We start from the raw sequence: 22,852 nt of genomic DNA, 5'->3' as shown, positions 1-22,852 counted from the left end.
AAGGCTTTGATGGATAAAAAATAGAGGCGCTCGCACTCGAGGAAAAACTTTTTTTTTATTCAAAAAAATGCAATGCAATATAAATATTAAAGATGAAGTGTTGGTCCAGTTTAATATGCAAATTAAGATAGTCTATCTTAGATTCTCTCGGAAGTCTAAACACAATGGCGCTATCAAAACTTTGCTTTGTAAACATTGGCTTGAATTTGGGGCATGAAAACCTGTTTGTCCGAATAATGGCAGACAGGGGAATGGTCTTGAAACGTGTTTGAAAGTATTACTCCTCCTTTTCCATTTTGGTGATGCTTGCGGCACATAAATTACACCCTTCACCTTTTAAGTCCATCTCCTTTTCTGTAACGTGAATATGAGTGGCAGGCAGATGGCGACCAGGTCAGGACAGGTGAAATGGAAAAGACCTGCCGCTCATTGTGTTTTCAGACCGACAGCTTCCTTGGGTATGTTTTGTTTATAGAGGCGAATCATCTGCATAACAGAGGAAGGATTACAGACAAATAGCACTCAACCGTGACCGGATAAGGAGAAAGGAGGTATAGGACTATTAAGCCACAGACACACACTCATACACTGAACTCCAAATATAATCAGACTAGCTTAGAGATTCTTTATTGCTGCAGTGTCTTTGTCCTTCAAATTTGATCTTTCCTTGTTAAACAGATGCTGTGATGCTTTTATTAACTTGCTGGGGAACGAGAGAGAGGATTCATTCTCAGGTTATTGTATCACTTGCCTTTTCTATATCGTGTTCACAGACAGTCTTTTAGAAGGAGACAAAGAGAGCGAGCGAGAGAGACTGTCCTATCAGGGACGGGGCCAAAGAGAAGGCAAGAGATAATGAGGTGGTGAGGGCGGGGCTTAAGTTTGGGGTGTGGTTGGGTTTAAAGTCCAGGACTGAATAGTCTCATCTTGATGCCCTCTGGTCTCATTCCCTTCTTCCCTCCATCTCTTCTCCTTTCTCCATCCCTCGCTCTCTCGGAACCCCTTTACATATTGACCTGCGGGGAGATCGGAGGGAGATCATGCTGTCTGTACTGGCACTGACGTCCGTGGTGCTCTTGGGCATAGGTAAATACATTTCATCCATCTTGCATTTCATTACTTTGTAACAACAAGGCAAACAAACTTTGAACCAAACTAACCAGAAAAACTTTTGAAAAAGTCCTTCATTTTAGCCTCTTTACAACATGAGAATTATTGTGTGTTCATACTCACCTGTGTTTTGTGCACCTGATGCCTACCTGTTCAAGACTGGCCATGTTTGAGAGATGAGGTAGATCAGAAAGGACCTTAGTCAACCATTCACAGTCAGAATAGAGAGAATCTTTCCTTTTCTTTTTTGTTTGCTCTCAATTTGATGAATTTTTACTTTTGAATACTTTCTAATGTGTAGCCTACCTGAAATACTCACAAAGCTTCTTACTAGAATATCTTAAAAATACAAATATTACATTTTTATATCATCATATGTGTATTTATTTTCCCTCGGTCTTTAAAAATAGATGTAGAAAATTGTGTTTGTGTGTATTTTTGTATCCAGGAAATCAAGAAAAAAATGGATGCATTTATGATCCAATTATGTATATACTTAGATATAATTTGATTAATAATAATTATATTCATTTGTGAAAATGAATATATCCGGCCATCATTTAAAATAATACTTTAGTGCCCCAACCAATTTTATTTTGTATCTTTTTTCACATTTGAATTTTACATTTCTACTTTTGCAGTTTTCTTCTTTCTTTTTTTTTTGATTTGTGTCCCCATGTAGGCTAATATTCCTCGCTCGGTTTTTGTATGTTCCAGCCTCTCAGACCACGGCTATAGTTGTGTACACAAGCTGGGAGAAACATGCTTTGGTGGGCACAGATGTCAGACTTTCCTGCTCTTTCTTCTCATGGCAGTGGACTTCCCCAGACGTGACCTTCTCATGGCAATACCGTGCAGATGGGGCTAAAGAGCCCATCTCAGTGCGTAGAAACAAGTACACACACACACCAGGGGCGGCTGCTGGTCTTTCAAAGAGGGGAAGCTCATTCTCTGACTACATAAAAAAAAAATTTCATTTATGAAAAGTGAATGAACAAACAATCTAAAAAAAAGATATTTAAGTCGATGGAGGAAATGTGGGGATTAGGTTAAACTGAACAAGGAATGTGGTGTTTAATTGTGTAAAATGTATGATGAAACTTGACAACAAGTACCAAGAAATAGGTTGCAACAGTTTGTCTTTCGACTACACTTGCAAAATCCGCGATGAGACAGAGCTCGAACAGCTTCAGTGTCAGCAACTTTTCACACACACAAACAAGCACGCATGCAGAAATTCACTATTTTAACATTTTTATATTTCTAGAAAAAAAAATTTTTTATTCGAGAATTGTGTGTATTTATGTATTTAAATGGATAGTTCACCTACAAATGACATTCATTACAATAACTCCAGATTATACCATATTGTAGCATGGAACACATAAGGAGACTTTTTCACTTCGATTTTATGTATAAAAAAAAAAAAAACCTTGCCCATTCTGCTGAACATCTCTTTTTGTGTACCTTGCTAGAGAGAAAATCATTCAGTTTTGAAAGAACATGAGTGAGAATAAAAATGTAATTGTTAGTTTCTGGGTGAACTATACCATTAAGATGGTGTCTCTGCTCAGAGAAATACAAAACAAAAAATACATTTTAAAATAAATATATTGACCAAATATTCACACAAAGACGTATTTGGTACATTTAATTTCACTGATTTAATCTTAGTTCATTTATTTGTTAAACATTGCAATTATTTCTTAATAGTCAGGCATTCTTCAGCAGACAAGGCAACCAAAACATTTTCACCACTACAAACAAAGGACATTTTTACATCACATACAATTATTTAACTTCATGTAGGTCTATATTCCAAATTCCAAAAACAAATATCTGGAGAGAAAATTAAAAAGGTAATCCATGCTTGAGTGCAGCTACTTTAGTTTTACAATTTTTTAAAAATTATTTTAATATGCAATAAACAGCATGAAGCCAATTATTATTAACATAGTGTGATTGCATTTCACTAAACCTGTTAAAAGGTGTGTGTACTGGTAATGTAACACAAATCTGTATGAAAACATGCTCACCCCTTGGTAATAATGTCCGTGTGGTTTGTAGAGATAATTGCCATGCAAATAGAAATATTAAGCCCCTGTGGGTGTAGTTCTGCTTTCCAAATTGTACTGCGCTGTGCAATTCTTTGAGTCGGCCAACCAGCTTTATTCATTTGTGGATGCTTCCTCATACTGAAAATTCTTGTAGTTCAAAATCTAATTTTATTCACTATTCAATGCAACAGAGTGGTTCTTCATTTGATTTGTAAATTAATTTTACATTTCACACTGTATAGGTTGTTTTGCTTTTAAGGCTCACTGCTCCCATTGTAATTGCTGAAATTGATATAATCATGTCTGATATAATATTGCATTTTAGGATGAGATATGTGATGATAAAATAAGCTTTCTTTCCTTGTTGAGATTTTCCACTATGGAGGCGGAGCTCCCTACCAGGATCCCAAAGGCCCATTCCGGGACCGCCTGGAGTTTGTTGGGAATCCCAGTCGCCGTGACGGTTCTATCCTGATCAAGAATGTCGATTTCGGAGACAATGGAACCTTCACCTGTGACGCCAAGAACCCACCTGACATTGCCGGCCACTCCTCCAGCGTTCGACTGCTGGTTTTTGAGAAGGGTAACCGATCACTATGAACATTTTTGTCTTCATTCACTAATAAAAAAAGATGATTTAAAAAAATGCCAGCTTTGCAGAGAAACTCGCTATACAAGAAAACCATTTGGATTCCTCATTTGCTTTCCCCTCATGCTGCAGTTGCTAAGACTGATTTTTGCCTTTAGGCTCATTTTATTCCAGGGTGGCATACAAAATCTGTGAGATCTTATGGCAGGAGATGAAAGTTTACTACTAATGGAAGAACAAAATAACAGTAAAGCAGAGACCTGAGTGCTTTCTTGTGTAGTTGGGTATTTTTTGTTTTTTCAGAGAGTGCAATTTCTGAGAAAAATAGCCATTGTTGGATCCAAAAGCCTCACACAGAGCCTAATTCATCAAATAACTGCTTTTTTGCACATGGTCTTTTGATTTCCCCTTTGTTTCCCTTTTAAACAATGTTTAACGTCTGAGGGTGATATTTGTGGGTTAAGCAGGCTTGTTTGGAAGGAAAGTATGAGCACCTTTCCAGGTGGACATTGATTGATGCCCACCTGGTGTTTGCAGTTATTTTTTAGTAATATAGTTCTGTCTGTAAAAACTCTACAGGTGCATTAAGGGAAGGACAGCACAACTAATAAATCAGTACCGTCAATCGGCAGACCTAAACTCACTTTATATTCTCTTTTTTTTCTTAGTTCCAGTCCAGGCTGGTGTGATAACAGGGGCCATTATTGGCGTAGTGTTGGGACTGCTGATCCTTATTGTGGCAATTTACTATCTGATGCGTTTCCTGGTCGCCAGACGAGTGTTCAGCTTGAGCATGAGGTCAGTCTGGGAGCATCTGCTCCCTCAAGCCAAACCCGACCCTCTGCCCGGCCTTGACACACACACTCCTATTCACACGCACACTCTTACCAAGACACAGCCCAGATCCCCACTAGTCACACACTCACACAAAAACACACACGTCATAAGCGATACATCGATGGAACCCCCAACCAAACTAGGGCGTAGTAAGCCAACTAGTCTTGAATAGCCATATATATATGCACAATGCTGAACCACACGTTTAGGCAGGAAGAATGACATGCCCAACCACAGTTTGTTTTGTTTTTATGTGCCATTTATGTTTTTTATTAAATACATTGTGGGAGGTCTGTAGGCATTGTTCAGGATGAGACTTTAGGACAACTACTGTAGCAAACAAGCAGTTCATTTGAGTTCTCCATCCACCAGATGGCCACATTGTTTATGCAATTTTTGTATTTTTGTTCCCCTTAGCAAACATGGCAAGAAAGGCAAAGGAAAAGAAGGATCACAGCAAAAACAGGCAAGTGTTCACATGCCTCCACTCTAAAAACGCATACAAACGCACACAAACACACATGCACATACACGCATGCTTGCTAGTTTCTTTCACTTTTGCTTTGTTAAAGACCTCCTGGCCTCCAATGCTCTCCCCCCTTTTTGTCTGTGGTTAATTGTATTTAAAGTTTTTTTTAAAAAACATCAGGCGATTTAGTTATAGTTAGCAGCTATATAAGCATGTCAAAACTTGAGAATAATTACTTCTATGTTTTTGAAAGCAGTGTCTTATGCTCACCAAGGCTACATTTATTTAAAATCGCCATAATTTTATCCCTTAAAACACATCTTTGATCACCAAAATGACAAATATATAAAAAAAACCTGTGTAAAAAAAATTGCATGCCTTAAAATAGCTTGAATGTAACTACACCCTTGCATCATTTAGTATATGCAGACCCTAGAATATGCAAATGAGCCCCGCCTCCACTCATTCATGTCAGCTCAGAGATTCACTGTCAACTTTGCTGTAGTAAATACTGCACAATGGAGTCGCTCTTTACAACGTCGGACACATAACGGTATTTAATATGATTAGCCTTTTGCTTGACTACGTTATCAAACAGCTAATAATGTGTTGCTAATGTTACATAAACCATGTTCCCGTTCGCCATCTCAGAGTCAGACAGCTGCCTTCTAAAAATCAGTGTCCTTAGAAACGCTTTGAACAACTCAGAACTTCAGTGGAGAAAGGCATATAGTTCATCATAACATCGTAATATACATCAATACATAATTCACCCGTTATATTGCTAAATGTTCCCGATTTTTCATATCAACTGCAAAATATACCGGGGTAACCTGGCTTCTCTTCAGACTCCACTGCTTCAGGGTGTTCATAGTTAATGATATGCTAAAGGATGCCCGCACATTGACGTGATTCGTTACAAGTTTGTGATGTAAGAAACAACAGCGATTTCAAACCGCGTTTTTTAAACTGTCTTTGGTTCACTGCAGTTTTAAGGGGAAAATACTCAGCAATGGCGTTGACTGATGTATTTGCACATGGTTTTTCTTAAAGCATATTCAAAACACCACATAGACATATAAACAACATTAAAAACTTTATTTTTAATCAAAAATACAGTCAAATATAATACTGTATGTTTAATATATTTTTATTTATTCCTGCGATGGCAAAGCTGAATTTTTAGCAGCCAATACTCCAGTCTTCAGTGTCACACAATTCTTTAGAAATCTTTCTATGCTGATTTTAAATTGTAATAATATTTCACAATATTACTGTTTTACTATATTTTTGATCAAATAAATGCAGCCTTGGTTGAGCGTAAGAGACTTGTTTCAAAAATATAAAAAATGTAAGTTAAATATAAAGTAAATAAAATATAAAGTAAAGTTTTGACCAGTAATGTACTTAGTATGTATGTGTATATATATAGGATACATGTGATACATGTATATCAAATGCAAATAATGATTTTTATTAATAATAAATCTAATAATAAAAATCAGCACTGTTGAGAAAGGTCAGGTGCATGGCAGGTGAAACTCCAGGTAAAGCTACATCTACCTCAGTGTTTGTGCTCCTGTCTGCATGCCAGTTTATGAAGCCTCATTCGCAATGCATGTAAACATATTTGTAATACAGTACATGTTTAGACTAGAGCAGCTTTATCTCATCAAAAATAGAAGCAGAGGACATTTGGGATATAGCAATGGTGTCAAAACTACATGTTTTGAAGGATGCAAGCACACAGGCTTGTTTATTGCCATCACATACTGTAGACTGCAGTTGCGTGTTCAAGGCCTGTAATAAGCCATGTGGAGAATTTTATATATTAGGCTACGCTATAACAGTATCATTTGTGGGCCAGATTTAAGAATACTTTCGGCTCTATAATCCTGTGGACTTAGAGACCACAACATCAGTGTCATTGAGCTGGCAGTCAAAATGGAGCTCATACATCTTTTACTGTGCTAACATGCCATTCATTTACACACCACCTTTTACACAACTTTTCTTTCTCTCTCTCTCTCTCTCTCTGGGTTTATTTTCTTCTGTGCACTTTTCCACGCCATTATCCTTCACATCCTCCATATCACAGATTTTTCTCCTCTAGCAGTCTCGTCCCCTCTCTTTTCCTCCGTTCTCTCCGCAGGTCAAGAGTAAAATGCTGTCAGACTGAATCATGTATGCGCTTTAATCATGTATTATATCATGACAAACACCATCACGTACAATCAAACCACTTCCTTCCTTGCACACATCTCATCTCTTACAGGATCAAACTAGCAGATTTCCAATCTTGTATTGTTTATGTTCTTTCTCTTTTTATTGCCTTTCTTCTTTCTTTCCGTCATCTGTTTCAGTATACGTTCCTCTATTTGTACTCCTGTATGCGTCTCCTGTCAGCTTCTCTCTTTCTCTTTCATTTCTTTATTTTCTTGGTTCTGTCAGTGTAAACCCAGTCCACCCTCCAATATCCATTCAACTGAATGCAGTTTTATAAAGTGCTGCAGACTAGAACTAAGATCTCAGGACTTTAAAATTCCATTGTGGAAACTTGCTGCATAGTTGTATATGTTTAAAGAGAATTTGTATTACAAAAGTAGCAAGTTAAAATGTACAGTTATTGTTTTTATAGATTTGACATCACAAAGAACTTTAAAGGAATATTTGTTTGGTTACAAACAAGTTCTGTCGAAAGAAATGATAAATTCTGTGATGATCAAGTTTAAATGAGAGCTTAACTTGTTTATATTCTGGAATATTAATTTTAAAGGTGAAGTGTACCAGTAGCATGAAACAGAAATGGAAAAAATAATAAACCCACCGTCACCCTTTCATTGTTTTGACAAACAGGACTCAGAGCGTAGTGTTGCTCTATTCAGGAAGTCCACTTACTGTACAACTTTTTACTTTGAAAAATGATTCACTTCACCTTTAATTGAGTTACATGTGCAGCATCATTTCAAGTTTCTGACAGACATACAGTGAATCTTCTTTGTGGAAAGACAATCAAAGATAATCAAACATGTTTCAGCATCCCGAGGGTGAAAGGGTCAAAGGTCAGCTGTATGAGTTCTTTTATTTAGGTGCTGTGATGTCACTCTGTCACTCCCTAACTGGCCACTTCCTGTTTTGTCCTCCCTTTCCAGAAACCGAAAGTTCCCCTGGTGTTCATCTCCTTCTAACCACTTGTTTAGCATTTCACTCTCTCTTTTCTTCTTCTACTTCTCTTCTGTAATGAAACTACCTCCCTTATTCTGGTTCTTCATATCTGATAAACTCATCTGACCATTCCCACCTAACCCTCAAGCCCTTCTTTTTCCTTTCTCTCTTTGCTTCTTGCTTTCTTTCTATACCTCTATTTCTCTCTCTCTCTCTCTCTCTCTCTCTCTCTCTCTCTCTCTCTCTCTCTCTCTCTCTCTCTCTCTCTCTCTCTCTCTCTCTCTCTCTCTCTCTCTCTTTCCTCCCGTAGAGACTCACTCCTCCCCTCTCCACACTCCCTCTCTTTTCCAGGCTTCAGCTGTGATGGATCCGGCCAAGCTGAAGGCAGCAGCATCAGAGAAGAAGAAACAGGAGTCTCGCAGGGAGAAGAAATAGGGATTGTGGAGCAGAGAGCTAGAGTCCCTGAGTGGGGCTGCCTCGACCCAGACTCAAGCCCAGGAAGAGTTGGGCAGGCAGGACAGGGTTCTTATGACCATTGAGCTAGAGCTCACTAAACAGGAGAGAGAGAAAGGGCAAACTAAAACAAGTCCCGCAGCGTTCTTTTCTCAACTCGCTCGCAAAATCGATCTCAAGTAAGAGAGACGGGTATGAAAAGAGGGGTTGGTGGAGAGTTTTGGAGGCGAGGAGTGAAAGATGAATCCTTAAAAACAGGAGGACAGGAGAGGGGTGAAGTTTTTCTCATTATAATACCCCCCCATAGAAAAAAAACACATTTAAAAAATAAAATAAAATCTGTGTCCAATCTAGGTGCAACACGATAAAGCGACAAGCTAAACAATATCTTCGATGAGTTTTGTTGGAGAAAATGTCTTACGCAGCTGTGACAATATATTTTACAATTATAATATGAAATTATTATATATTCAAATTACATATATTTTGAGTTCTCTATTTGTTAAGTTAATCTGGATAGCTCCACCCACATTAAAATCGAATTGGTCCAAAATCAGGCTTCGCATGCAGTGAGGTTCAAAAATCTGAAAAGCTTCTACTTTAATAAAAAAACTAAAAACAACATAAATTATATTATCGTCATAACTTAAGAGTGAAGAGGTGATTAAAAAGTAAATTTCAGATGCTCTAAGTATTTGCTTTGTCTCTATTTTGGACAAAAAAATGTCTTGCGCAGCTGTGACAAGATATTTAAAAATTGTAATATGTAATGTTAATTATATATTATAATTAGATATAATTTGGGTTGCTGGGATTCTGTTACATTAATCTTGATAACTCTGTTAAAATCTCGTTGGCCCAAAATCACACTATGCATGCAGTGAAGGTTACGTTCAGTATAACAATAAGTGAAAATGTTTTATTATTTATTTTGTCTCTTGCTTTGACAGCAGTACTCCAATTGCATTAACTCACAAGTTTATTTTACACAAGCATTATTTGAGATGATCCAAAGAGCATCTTGATATTTCTTTTTTACTAAACTAAAAATAAATTAGATTTTGAATCCTAGATTTTCAGCGATGACTTTTGAACCCCACTCTAGCACTTTTAAATCTGTTCAATGAAAATGTGCTGCGTTTGTGTTTTCGGGGAGTACAGACAAATTACTTGCTACCCGAAAGTTGTTTCATTGCACCTGGTTAGGACACAGTCTTAAAAATAACATCACTTCAACAACATCACACGTTCAAAACAAAAACCCAGAGCTGAGAGCCGCCCATTGCACACACACAGATGTGACAGATGTGTTTTTGAGAGTTGTTATGGTGGCAGAATGGTGAAGATTTCCACTTGTTAAGTGACAGAACGCTTAGCCATCTCTCTCTCTCTCTCTCTCTCTCTCTCTCTCTCTCTCTCTCTCTCTCTCTCTCTACACACACATGCAGTCTTAAACAAGAGCACAATCCTAGCCGCACACTTTTCACACTTTGTATTCTTGCTGAACAGTTATTTTGGAAACTTTATTTTAACTGTCTTTTTTCTTGTTCTCTCCCTCTCTTTCTGTTTTTCTCTGTTTTACTGCCTGTCGCTCTGTTTTTGTCTGTCTTTGGTCTTCCTATCCTCTAATCTCTCTTCCGTATAGCATTTCTGACACTTTTTGTCTTTTTCTTTTAATTACTTTTCCATCTATAAATTCACCTTTCTCATCATCTGATATACTGGTGCTATTACATCACTTCCTGTAGGCCGGCCCCCTAAAGTAGCCTCCCTTCCGGCCCTTCATTTACTGAGAGCTAAATATAGCACTAGTATTTTTTTAGTCATAGAATCACACACGTGCACTTTCTCACAATTAAAATTTCATTTCAGTCAAATAAAATTTGTCCATACTTTCTCAAACACACGCTAACACTCATGGCGTCATCTCATGTATCCCATCATACAATTTTTAGTGCCTTCCCAAAAGGTTTTTGACGTAGTTTACAGCAATTCGAATTTGACTTAGAGTTGTACTGTGTTTTTACTCCGACCGCAGTGACTGAAATACCCAAAATGACGTCGATACTGTTGGCAGAGACACTCAAACACACACTGTGAGAGTTACTTGATGCTCTAAGCCAGATTCTCATGTCTGTCTGCATAAGCTGGTGTCTGGCAAACAGCTGATTATTTTAACACTCACTTGTAACTGGAGAACTATCTCTGTATCCCTTCTGTCCCTTTTTTAAACAACTGTCCAATGAGGGCCGGCTCTTATGGAGGACCCCCGACCTTCTCAACACGTATCGTTTGTTAGGGCCATCGCTCATCCCGAGTCCTAGATTTACTTCACCTCTCTCTAATCCTCTTATAACTATCCCGAACACTCATCCACCACCTCCACTTCTCATTCCCTGTTTCTGCTGGTAAGAAAACCCCAGCACTCTCTCCTGCCTCCTGCTGCCCACATGAGAACATTTTTCATTCGGCCATATTGTCACAAAGACTTCAATGCAAAAAAACCCCCCCAAAAAGTTCATTTAGCTAGCTCTCTGCTGACCATGATAGATGTGTGTATGTTTGTAGTCTGATGACATGTCTGTAACCTGTCAACATGTTAGGGGAACAAAACAACATAAAACAACATTGTAGCAATATTTGTCATGTCATTGTTAGTAATGACAAGCTGTGCAACAGCACCCTGGGACTGTTTGTGTGTTGGAAGCAGAAATGTAATAGTTTAATGATGTTTAATAATATTTCTGCACTTTCATTTGACTGACATGGTAGAATTCATGTGGTTGTTTCTTCATAAAAGTGTTTACCATCATGGTGTTGGCATGCTAAGGTCACTGGAAGTGATGCATTAAGGACAGAATGGTTTTTGAGAGTGATATCAATTATTAAATACTGAGATGAGGACTTGGACGGAATTAATATTCAGGTGAAAAGTCAAGCCAAAGTCCAATAAACATCTTAATCTCGCAGGGTATGTTTTTCTCTTCAAGTCTTCATGCATGTCAGCCTCGAGCCAGACAAGGGGCTCTCATCAGGAATGCTGGGAAAAGTTGTAGAATTGCGAAGGCTTGTGGGAAATATGTTTGTTAACCTACAGACAGATGCTTTTTATGCATCTCAGAGTAAATGTCGAGCAGCCACATGGTACCTGCCATTAAACTGTTTAAATATCGGGGAATTCCCATGTTGTATGTATTGGTACAGGTCTATTTAACCGTTCTCTCTCCAAACTCCATTTAAAACGTCTAATTATTTTTTACTTTTATTTTGACTTTAACCAAGCTAACTTTGATTTTCTGTAAAATGTCTTGTAAAAAGAAAAATGTCAAATTCAAATAATTTCAGAAAAACATCAATAAAAAAAATCAGATCCCGTGTGTGTGTGTTTTGATAGAATGGTCTAACCGTTACAACATGTTCCTGGATGTTCCATGAATGGATTCCTGAATTTTTTTTTATACATGTATACAAGGCGGCAAAAAGGTTGCACACCAATATCTTATAGAAGCTATAATCTAATTCTATAATATAAAGTTTTGATAATTAAAATTAATGTGCAACCTTGTTGCCACATGATTTTCTTGATACAGAATATACACTACAACAAATTGCATATGAATTATTTATAATCTTTTTAACATCCTTTGCGGCTGCTTAGTCATTATTGGGAAGGTCGTACTGTGTTCATATGTGGTTGTTGAGGTTTGATATCTCCGGAACCAGCCCTGTTTACCTGTAGTAGCCTGAGGCCAGTTGGATAAATGTTAAAACTTGTGTCTTTAATCCTCATCCTCATGTCTTTCGTTCATCTTTGGAACATAAATGAAGATCTTTTTGATGAAATCTGAGAGCTTTACGTCCCTCCGTTTACTGCTAAGCCACTACTAATTTGATGCTTCAGAAAGTTCATAAAGAGATTGAAAAACTAATCCAAATGAATGGAGCAATTTAGTCAAAACTTCCTGAAAAGACATGATCATTTTATATGATGAACAGATTTAATTTAGGCTTTTCTTCACTTATAAACATAAACAGAATGTTTGAACCTGGGGCCTATACCATGAAGCCGGTTTAGGTGGCTAGCCAGCTATGTTTCAGTTTAGTGTGCGTCAACCCTGGGTTTTAGGGACCATGAAAGTTGTTAGGCTTTTAGCAGTGTTCATCGCCATAGTAACTTACGCTCCACGGCTAACCTGGGCCGGGGCAGGTAATGTTCTAGGTAAGAGGTTGCAAACTGAACTTGGACCAATCAGCTGTGAGCAAAGTGACACATGCCTGATGGAATAAAGTCACTCCACCTGTTTCTACTCCAAATTAAAGGTCACTACATAGCAAATGATTTTTAAAGACAAAATCGTCTTGTTTTTAGTGATGCTTATTTAGAATAATACATTTGTATGATTTAGATATTATTTAGGCCTATGTAATTATTATACCCTTAATCAATCACAGATGTACAATTTTAGTTCATCCCTTCTTATTACGCAGTTTAAATGAATAAATATATAAAGGTAATATAAATACACTTTAGCATCAATAGATGAAGCTATAAAATAACTACATGTGAGCTTAAATGTTCAATTCTCTCTATACCTTTATCCGCTGTATAAAATAACTTCACAACTTTTACTTGCACTGATATACAGTAGCGAGACTTTTCCTTTTAGTTGTCCTCTTTCATAGACAGCTGTTTTCTTCTTGCTGTGTAAATTTGTTTAAATTCTTACTATTTTAATACTTTTATTTAATAAGTGAATTGCGCTGCTTCTCTCGCGAGAAATTCATCTCAGTTTCACTCTTTCTCAACATGTGATTGGCCGTTTGCTACTGATGTCACACTTAAACTCCTAAACTCAGGATCAAAGCCTGAGTTGACAGAGAAAGTTGCTGATCAGCATCATGGTACCAACAAAGCCTGGTTGGATTGGTTTGGTTTTGTCAACTCTAAACTAATCCTGTAACCCTGAGTTTGTTCAACTACCATCATGGTACAGGCCCCTGCTTGATGCACGAGAACAAACCTCTTGCAGAAGCTCAAACGGCAACAAAAAAAAAAATCTAAAAAAAGTTTGTTTTTACATATATGTGTGTGTGTATGGTGTATAATTAATACTTATATGTGAACCTGGACTACCAAACCAGTCACATGGGTCAGTATTTTGAAATTGAGATTTATACATAATCTGAAAGATGAATAAATAAGCTTTCCATTGATGTATGGTTTGTTAGGATAGGAAAATATTGTATACAATGTATTGTTGGCTATTCCCACAAATATACCCATGCTACTTGTGACTGGTTTTGTGATCCAGGGTCACATAAATACACACACATGCATACAAAATCTTGGAAAACATTTAGGATAATGTAAGTACACAATTGAAAGAAATATATAACACTATGCAAGTGGTTTTTGGATATTTTGATACAAAATTCTTACATATTGTACCTTTAACATCCAAGTCTATGTCAAGTGTTCAAGAGAAGAAATACAGTAAACTACATCATCAACTACGTAACACTATAACCAGAGCACAACACATTTCAAACTATATACCGACAGCCTGAGGAAAAAAAAGTCAAACGTGTCCTCCACAGAGACAATAAATAGTGTAGCACGTGAAGTTCATGTGATTTATCACTGATTTTTACGTCAGCCTAGTATCGCTCTCGGGCACAGCAGGGTCAGGAGAGCAGCTGCTCTCTCCAGTCCTGTTCTTAATGGATCTGGCAGAGACGTTGACGGCAGTTGTAGTTCCCACAGTCTCAAGGCTTGATTTAGTTGAAAAAAAAAATCCTCAAGCCAAATCAACACCAACAGATCATGATAATGGAGAATTCAGCCCGTCTCGCTTCTTCTGCCCTGCTAACAAGCATAAAATAAATAGTGTTAATATCAGACAGAAAGAAGAGGAAAGTGGTAGCAGGTGTAGGCATACAGCCACGGGCATGAAGGTTGTGTCGTGTGTGTGTGTGTGTGTGTGTTTATAAGGGGGTGGGGAGTGAGCTTCGGGTTACCCTGGGGCACAAATGGGGGGAGAGAACAAGTTGTGTGTGTGTGTGTGTGTATGTGTGTGTGTTATCAGGTTGAGAAGGAGGGTATGTTACCTCCAAAAAAAGCCACCAGTGTCTTCCACACGTGTGAGGGGAGAGTGGGAGAAATCTGGGCATCAGTTCATTATCAGCGAACATGGGAAAAGGGGTGAGTGTGTCTTTCTGTGGTGCTTCATCAATAATTTTGTCTGTCCTTTTCTCTACCTGGGATTTTTTTTTCTTTCTCTCACAGATTGTTGTAAGTTTCGTGCACCCTTAAATAATGTATTGGTTTAGTATCACATGCATTTCTTATGGATACATCAGGATTATGTGGGAATATGTTTCTGTGTGATTTAGAAAAGGAGATGTAGTTTGAATCTCACAAAGAAATGTTGGGGTGATATGTCTCAAAAAAATCGAAAGAAAAAAATTAAATTATAATTTGCATTAGCAAAATAAATCCTGTTTTAAAACCATTAGGATTATTTGCATTATGACATAGGGACATGTTAAAGCCAAAATGGATTTTTTAAAATTATTTTCAGACTATTAGGCTAATTTCCTCCCCAAATTTGTATTACTGTAATGCAAAAACTATTTTTACTGTAGTTCTAGACAAAAAAGAAAATGGATTTAGAAAAAAGTTCAAATCTGAAAATTACGTTCTTCAATGGTACTTTTAATAAAAATGGAAAAATAGAAGAAAAAAATGTTTCAACAAATTGAAAAATAATAATAATGAATATTTTTATTAAATATCAAATTTAATAAATAATGACATAATATTAAAGTAGCATAAACAATTATATTTTTCACATTGCTGTAGTAAGAATGAAAGCTACTGTGAATTGTGGAAGGAGAAGGAGCTTATAAGAGTCATACAAATGTCACAATGCAAAAATGTTAATGGTCCTAAAAATAGGGTTTTTTTCTATAACAATTTCTTTTTCTTCTAATTTTGGGGATGAAAAATATGACCTGAACATTTCTTGACAGTTCTCGTGAGATTTGCTGTGGAAGCTGCATCTAATTTAAAATGTTTGTGAAATAATAAGTTGTTGCTGGCCTGACATGTGTGTGATTATCTGAAAATGATTTTACTGATGTGATGCTTTCTAAGCTGTTTTTGCTCATAATGAGGGTGGGAGGTGTGATGGATTATCCTGGCTTATATCTGATTCGTATTAATATGAATTAATTCAGAGAAGAGGTCAGATTAAAGGTGTACTGAATGATCTTCTGTCTGTTCCACATGCGGATCTGTCTGTACACGTGCCAAGCACACACACACACACGCACACACACACACACACACACACACACGCACACACACACACACACACACACACACACACACACACACACACACACACACACACACACACACACACACACACACACACACACACATACAGTCACAGCTGAATGAGAGTGACAGGACCAGGTTATTTCCATGACACCCTGTTCCTATGTGTCAGCACACAGCACACATTTCCTGCCAAAGACGAGCACATTAGATGGTCCGTCATGCTCAAGCACACTCGCGCGTTTGATAACACTGTCAAAGGCCTGTCATAGTTTTAGATAGTTTGTCGTATGTAGTTTTAAAGACATAACTATGCCTGAGTTAATACAGTAAAGTACAAAGCAACAGTTCAGGGTAGAAATTATGACTAATTACTAATCAACAAATATGTGCCAAGAAAAATCTCAAATGAAATCACTTATTAATGGCGCATTTGTTTCCACTAGGTAGGAATATGAATGAATTATTTCTTAATCAGTATTTCTTCACCAAACGTGTGTGCATATGTACCATTCAAACGTTTGGGATCTGTCTAATGCTTAACAAGGCTGTATTTATTTGATCAAAAATACAGTAAAAACAGTAATATTGTAAAATATTATTACAATTTAAATTCAATGTTAATATATTTAAAAAATGATTTTATTCCTGTGATGATATTCAGCATCATTACTCATTACATCACATTACATCATTACATGATCTCTTTTCTATTTTTACTTGTAAGGAATGATAAATGAATGAAACAACTGAGAAATCTCATAATCTGCAAAAGCGCAATCTCTGAGTAATATAATTTTATTCTCTGGGTGTTTTTCTCTTCCTCTCTCAGTACGGACATGAAAGCAGCCCTGAGGTTGCTCCGACGGTAGGAAAGAGAAAGATGAAAGATCAAGCTTTAGATGAGCTGAAGAAAGAGGTGTCACTGGTAAGAAGTTATTATTTCATGTTCAGGGATATGTGTACATGAAAATAGACAGAGTGTGTGAGCAAGCAGGTGAGAGAGTAAAAGAGATCATAATTACAAATCAAACAATGAAATCGTCTCTAAAAGAATGTGAAACATCTTGACGGTTCAGCTAATTGGCAAACATGAAATGTATTATGTCTGATGCTCTTGTGTGTGTTTCTACAGGATGATCATAAGCTGTCTCTAGATGAGCTCAGCACTCGTTATGGAGTTGACCTTGCCAGAGTGAGTCATCTTAGCTTTCACCTTCGACATTTACAATAAGGAATGGGATATTTTTCCGATCGCTATGACATTTTACTCACCGGCACATTTAAACAGCTTACCCACGACCAACTGAACAAGGCTTTGAAAGATATAGCGAGATATTATTTAGCGATATCAATTGGGAAAAACAGCTTTAGTTAAATAAATATAAAAATTGAAATATCATTTTCTGATATTTTTGATACAGCATTTATCATATTTCTGGAGCTTAAACCCCTGTTAAATTTTTTTTTACAATAACTGGTTTATAACTGGGTACTGACCCTTAACTTATCCCTAAACCTAACCTAACCCATGTAGTTACCTCATATTACCAGCACTTTCTTGGACAATTACACGTACTGTAAATTAAAGTATAACCTAAAACCATTATATTATATTTAATTTTATTAATTATATTATGGGATATGATATTTGATATGATATGATATTATATTATATTATATTAGGCAATATTATATTATATTATATTATATTATATTATATTATATTATATATTATATTACCATCCCACCAGGGTCTGACCCATAAGAGAGCGATAGAAATTCTGGCCCGCGACGGTCCAAACGCACTGACCCCGCCGCCCACCACACCAGAATGGGTGAAGTTCTGTAAGCAGCTGTTCGGAGGATTCTCCATCCTGCTCTGGATCGGTGCCCTCCTCTGCTTTCTTGCCTACAGTATTCAGGCGGCCACTGAGGATGAGCCTGTCAATGACAATGTGAGTGCACTTACCATCCAGCCAATGAGAGGGCTTGTCCACCTTATTTTAATTGTTAGAGCAGGCACAGCCATTTGTAAATTGAATGTGTCTGGCTTCAGGTGTCATCCGCTTCCAGTTATTTTTAGCTGTACTAAACAGCTTGTTATGCTGCTTGATATTGCAAACTAATATTTATTACCATATTATTTAAATATATTTTCATATTTATAAACACACTGGATTGTAGCGCAAATTGTTTAACCGTTTACTGTTATTCTGATAGTTATTTAGCAGCTAATGATTCAGAAGTCTTGCATATTCATAGAAAATAGCTTACTTCCGCATTGCAAAATAAGGTGGATTGTTGTGAGATGTGCTTGACTTTTGTTCCTCTAAGAGACACAGGTTTAAATCTGGCTGCACATTGAGTCCCGATCTTGTTGGAAAATCTTTCTAAATGTTATTTGAGCTTGTTGTAGGTGACACATCCTATAGCTCTGTGCATTTAAAAACAATTCTTCAACTAGTTGGGAAAGAATTAATATTTTTAATAAATTGCACAAATCCGAAAGAAGCCTCATTATGAGCAGATGGTGCTAACACTTAATACAGTTGTCAAAATAATATAATTCACAGTAAATAATGAAAGTACCAATGTTTATTTACCAAAGTACCAAAGTTCCTATTTACAAATCTCTAAGTTTTCTAAAATCCATATTTAAGCCGATTAAAACATTGAATTTCAAAAATTAGTTAAATTGGCCTCACTCCACTAGAGGGGAATTAAAACCTGCAGTTTACATGTTTGGCTACTGAGGTGGATACATCGCTTTTAGCTCCGGTGTCCCATATACGGTTTGATGAATTAGTCCAAGTTTGTAGACTGAGCTCCCAGCTGCTTGTGGGACAGTTTAGGGTCAGTGATAAATGAAAATGTGAAGTTAAGGTTCATTTAACTGTGTTTGCTCTTTTACACCATGATTTCTGCACGTTTCCCCATTCTAAACTGTTTTGTTTAAGGGTTATGACAAGGTGCGTCTGTTTTTAAAATGGTCTGACTGTGCTGTTCTTTTGCAATGTATGAATCTATTGTTCATGTAAAGATGGTTAAAATATGGGAACTTTTGTGACTGGTGGGCACATTGAAACTCCCTGGGAAACCTTTGCAAAGAGTGAGATGGTAACACTTTTCATACACTGGTCACTAAAGTTGCCAAGTGCATTTCAGGGTAAAGACCCCAGAAACTGCATAAATTAAACAAACTTCAAGATGTCAATAGCTCTTCATAAGACTGTTTGCTTGTACACCAGTTGTGTTTTTTTTTTTAACTAAAGCATATTTACAGATGGAAAAGTTGTGAATAGTGATAGAGTCTTAAACCTTATGGGTAGTTTTGAACCCCCTGACCCTTGACCTGTGTTTCCCTCTCTCCGCTTTACTGCAGCTGTATCTGGGTGTGGTTTTAGCTGCTGTGGTCATCATAACCGGCTGCTTCTCATATTATCAAGAAGCCAAAAGTTCCCGGATCATGGAGTCTTTCAAAAACATGGTGCCTCAGGTCAGTGTGATAACAGTTGCAGATTGCTTTGGATGAAAGGGTCTGCAAAATGAATGCATGTAAATGATACCAAATCCCAAACGGAAACCATTATGAGCAATATTTTACATGATTTACATAAATCCATGTAAATCCCGTTCAACATTTTTAAAGCCCAATGTATGATTTATATAAATGAATGTAAATCCTTCTTAACTTATGAAAGGAACCACATGCCAATGCCACCACCCCCTCTTTCAGATTTAGCTGTGTTGGCATACTGGTTACAATATTGCCACAGTTTACACAGTACAGAAATAAACTACAGAAAATAAATATGGTGAAGTAAAGAAATATAGTATATCTTATATAAAATATAAGATAGGGACATGATAATTGATTTTTTTTCTTACTTTCACAAAAGTTCTTTATTGTTTTTTTACTTTATTATTAAATTTAAAATGAAATTCGGTGTAAAAGGTAAAATAAAAGAAATCACAATAAATAGACTAAAATGGTCATTTAAAAAGTCAATATGATAGAAAACCACAGGTGACCCCAAAAGTGATATAAAGTCAATAAATCCACACACATTTCCTCTTGTCCCGGTATGAAAACAGCACGGTTACAAATCCCTGCAACTCGAGACAGAGAGAACCAAGTGGGAGAGCTTTTATCAAAGCAAAAACCTACACATAGGTTGTATATAGTATTGCAAACTCTGTTCTGGTATACTCGCTGCTATACGCCTCTCCCTAGATAAATCATCATTTTTGAGGAACTTTACAAATGACTTTTTCTTTCAGCAAGCTCTGGTGATCCGTGAAGGGGAGACGTATCAGATTAATGCAGAGGAAGTGGTCCAGGGAGACCTGGTGGAGATCAAGGGTGGAGACAGAATCCCAGCAGACCTTCGGATCGTCTCCTCCAGTGGCTGCAAGGTAGAGAGAGGGCAAGCGATGTTGACGGATATTAAGGGAAAGATCTCAGATCTGGGATCAGCTTTGTTTATCAGCCTGTAGTCTTAGAAAGAAGCCTGAGATCAGAATAAGAACAAACATCTGTTCTGCCTTTCTTAGGTGGATAACTCGTCTCTAACTGGAGAGTCAGAACCTCAGACACGTTCTCCAGAGTTCACTCATGAAAATCCCCTGGAGACCAGAAACATCAGCTTCTTCTCCACCAACTGTGTGGAAGGTCGGATATTCATTCATTATTTATTCATTCATTCATTAAAAATTGTCATTATTGTGTTTGTTTGTCCATTCGTTTGTTAATTCACTCAGTCAGGCATTCATTCTTTGTTTTAAATCACTCATTCATTCATTCAACACACTGCTTTTCTTAATTTCACACATGAATTGGTTAATTTGTGTGTATGTGCAGGTACAGCCCACGGCATAGTGATCAACACAGGTGACCGTACAGTGATGGGCCGCATTGCGACTTTGGCGTCCGGTCTGGAGGTGGGTCAAACGCCCATCAACAGGGAGATCGAGCACTTCATTCAAATCATCACGGGCGTGGCCATCTTTCTGGGCGTGTCGTTCTTCGTCCTGTCCCTTATTCTGGGCTACTCCTGGTTGGAGGCCGTCATCTTCCTCATCGGCATCATTGTTGCCAATGTCCCTGAGGGACTGCTGGCTACTGTCACGGTGAGACACACATATAAACACATATTATGATATTCATATGCACTACCGTTCAAAGATTTGGGTTCAGACATTTCAATGTTACAAAAGATTTTTTTAAGTTCTTTCGATCTTTCTATTCATCAAAGAATCCTGGGGGAAAAATGCATCACAGTTTCCACAAAAATATTAAGCAGCAACATTTTCAACATTGACAATAACAAGAAATGTTTCCTGAGCACCAAATCAGAATATTAGACTGTATCATGTGACACACAAGACTGGAGTAATGATGCTGAAAATTCAGCATTGCCATCATAGGAAAAAATTACATTTTAAATTACAATTACAATAGTTATTTTAGATTGTAATATTTCACAATTTTAATGTGTTGATTGATCAAATGAATACAGCCTTCATAAGCATTAGAGACTTATCTTAACAAGCCCAAACCTTTGAATGGTATTCTATAAACTTAAATACTGAAGATTTTTTCTCATTCTTTCATTCTTTTGAGTCTTTTATCCTTCTCTCTTTGTATGACTCCTTCCGCCATTATTTTTATAAAACCTCAAAAACACTTTTCAAAAGGCATAAAGACCTATCGTCTTTTAGAACATCTATTTTAACTCCATCCTATCTCTCTCAGGTATGTTTGACTCTGACTGCTAAGCGTATGGCTCGCAAAAACTGTCTGGTGAAGAATCTAGAAGCCGTGGAGACTCTGGGCTCCACCTCCACCATCTGCTCGGATAAAACTGGAACCCTCACTCAGAACCGGATGACTGTAGCTCACATGTGGTTTGACAATCAGATCCACGAGGCCGACACCACCGAGGACCAATCAGGTTAGAATGCTTTGAGGTCCACAGACCAAACATGTGAACATTGTTAGGTAACATTGTGTCTTATATAATGCTCCAAAACGGCAAAAAGCACCATAAAAGGAGTTCAAGTATTCTAAAGTCATACAATTTAAGTCATTGTTCACTGACAAACTTCTGCCCTATAGCTTTTATTAGCATTTTTAATGAGAGAAGTGATGCCCAATTTGTGAACGAATCATTCTTTTGAGTCGGATCTTGTCCGTAAATCAGTTAATTTAGTTCGTAAAACCAGTGTGAATGATTAGTTTATGAATTTTGGACTGAATTCGGTTCAGGAGTTCAACTCCTCAAATCAATCCAGTTGCAGTGGTTATCATCTCATTAGAGAGCAAGATTATCAATGCATAACAAATAATTTTCAGTCTGTTCTTCACATAGATCTATTGCAAATATGATTTGACTGTGTCAGGATCTACACTAGGCCTATACAACATATTCACTTTCACTGTGGACAGAAAAAAACTTTTTGATTAAAACTTGCCTGAGCATAGGACACAATGTAATTACTCATAATACTTTAGGGACAATGTCCCTGTAATTAGCATACGTTAGGTCACTTTATATAAAAAGTACTGCTAAATAGCTGTTCTTTTGATACCTTTTGGACATTTAGAGGGAGAATTCTCCTCTTGAGGTGTTCATATATCTGTCTGAGCACACTTTACCAAATCTTTTCTTTCTCCTGTGTGTGTGTGTGTGTGTGTGTGTGTGTGTGTGTGTGTGTGTGTGTGTGTGTGTGTGTGTGTGTGTGTGTGTGTGTGTGTGTGTGTGTGTGCGTGTGCGCGTGTGTGTGTATGTGTGTGTGTGTGTGTGTGTAGGTTCTTGCTTTGATAA

The 22,852-nt window shown here is 37.2% G+C and overlaps 2 protein-coding genes across 5 annotated transcripts in view; both read left to right on the top strand.

Moving 5' to 3' along the window:
• Positions 1–12,057, top strand: mpz (myelin protein zero). 4 transcript variants are annotated; one of them, XM_077221881.1, is made up of 7 exons: positions 1–551; positions 679–1,086; positions 1,828–1,991; positions 3,537–3,750; positions 4,425–4,554; positions 5,011–5,059; positions 8,579–12,057. In XM_077221881.1, the coding sequence occupies exons 2-7, from the start codon at positions 1,041–1,043 to the stop codon at positions 8,660–8,662; spliced, it is 687 nt and encodes a 228-aa protein (XP_077077996.1). In that variant the 5' UTR covers positions 1–551; positions 679–1,040; the 3' UTR covers positions 8,663–12,057. The 4 variants fall into 4 exon arrangements, with proteins under 4 accessions (XP_077077996.1, XP_077077998.1, XP_077077999.1 ...); XM_077221883.1 differs by lacking the exon at positions 1–551 and having other exon boundaries at positions 913–1,086; positions 10,429–12,057; XM_077221884.1 differs by lacking the exon at positions 1–551 and having other exon boundaries at positions 913–1,086; positions 10,326–12,057.
• Positions 12,058–14,638: 2,581 nt separating this feature from the next.
• Positions 14,639–22,852, top strand: part of atp1a2a (ATPase Na+/K+ transporting subunit alpha 2a) — an 18,652-nt gene continuing 10,438 nt past the window's right edge. Inside the window, exons 1-10 of the mRNA XM_077221879.1 lie at positions 14,639–14,882; positions 16,855–16,950; positions 17,158–17,217; positions 17,777–17,980; positions 19,408–19,521; positions 20,307–20,441; positions 20,580–20,697; positions 20,887–21,155; positions 21,781–21,979; positions 22,837–22,852. The exon at positions 22,837–22,852 is cut by the window's right edge and continues 94 nt beyond it. Coding sequence (XP_077077994.1) covers positions 14,871–14,882; positions 16,855–16,950; positions 17,158–17,217; positions 17,777–17,980; positions 19,408–19,521; positions 20,307–20,441; positions 20,580–20,697; positions 20,887–21,155; positions 21,781–21,979; positions 22,837–22,852 — 1,223 coding nt within the window. The 5' untranslated portion in view covers positions 14,639–14,870. The remainder of the gene's footprint in view (positions 14,883–16,854; positions 16,951–17,157; positions 17,218–17,776; positions 17,981–19,407; positions 19,522–20,306; positions 20,442–20,579; positions 20,698–20,886; positions 21,156–21,780; positions 21,980–22,836) is intronic.

The sequence above is a fragment of the Siphateles boraxobius genome, unplaced genomic scaffold, assembly GCF_051911475.1.
Source record: "Siphateles boraxobius isolate OS27281-9 unplaced genomic scaffold, OSU_SipBor_1 86, whole genome shotgun sequence".
In the NCBI taxonomy this organism is placed as follows: Eukaryota; Metazoa; Chordata; class Actinopteri; order Cypriniformes; family Leuciscidae; genus Siphateles; species Siphateles boraxobius.
Note: the sequence above shows the minus strand (reverse complement) of the source record. Positions and strands in the feature narration are given on the sequence as shown.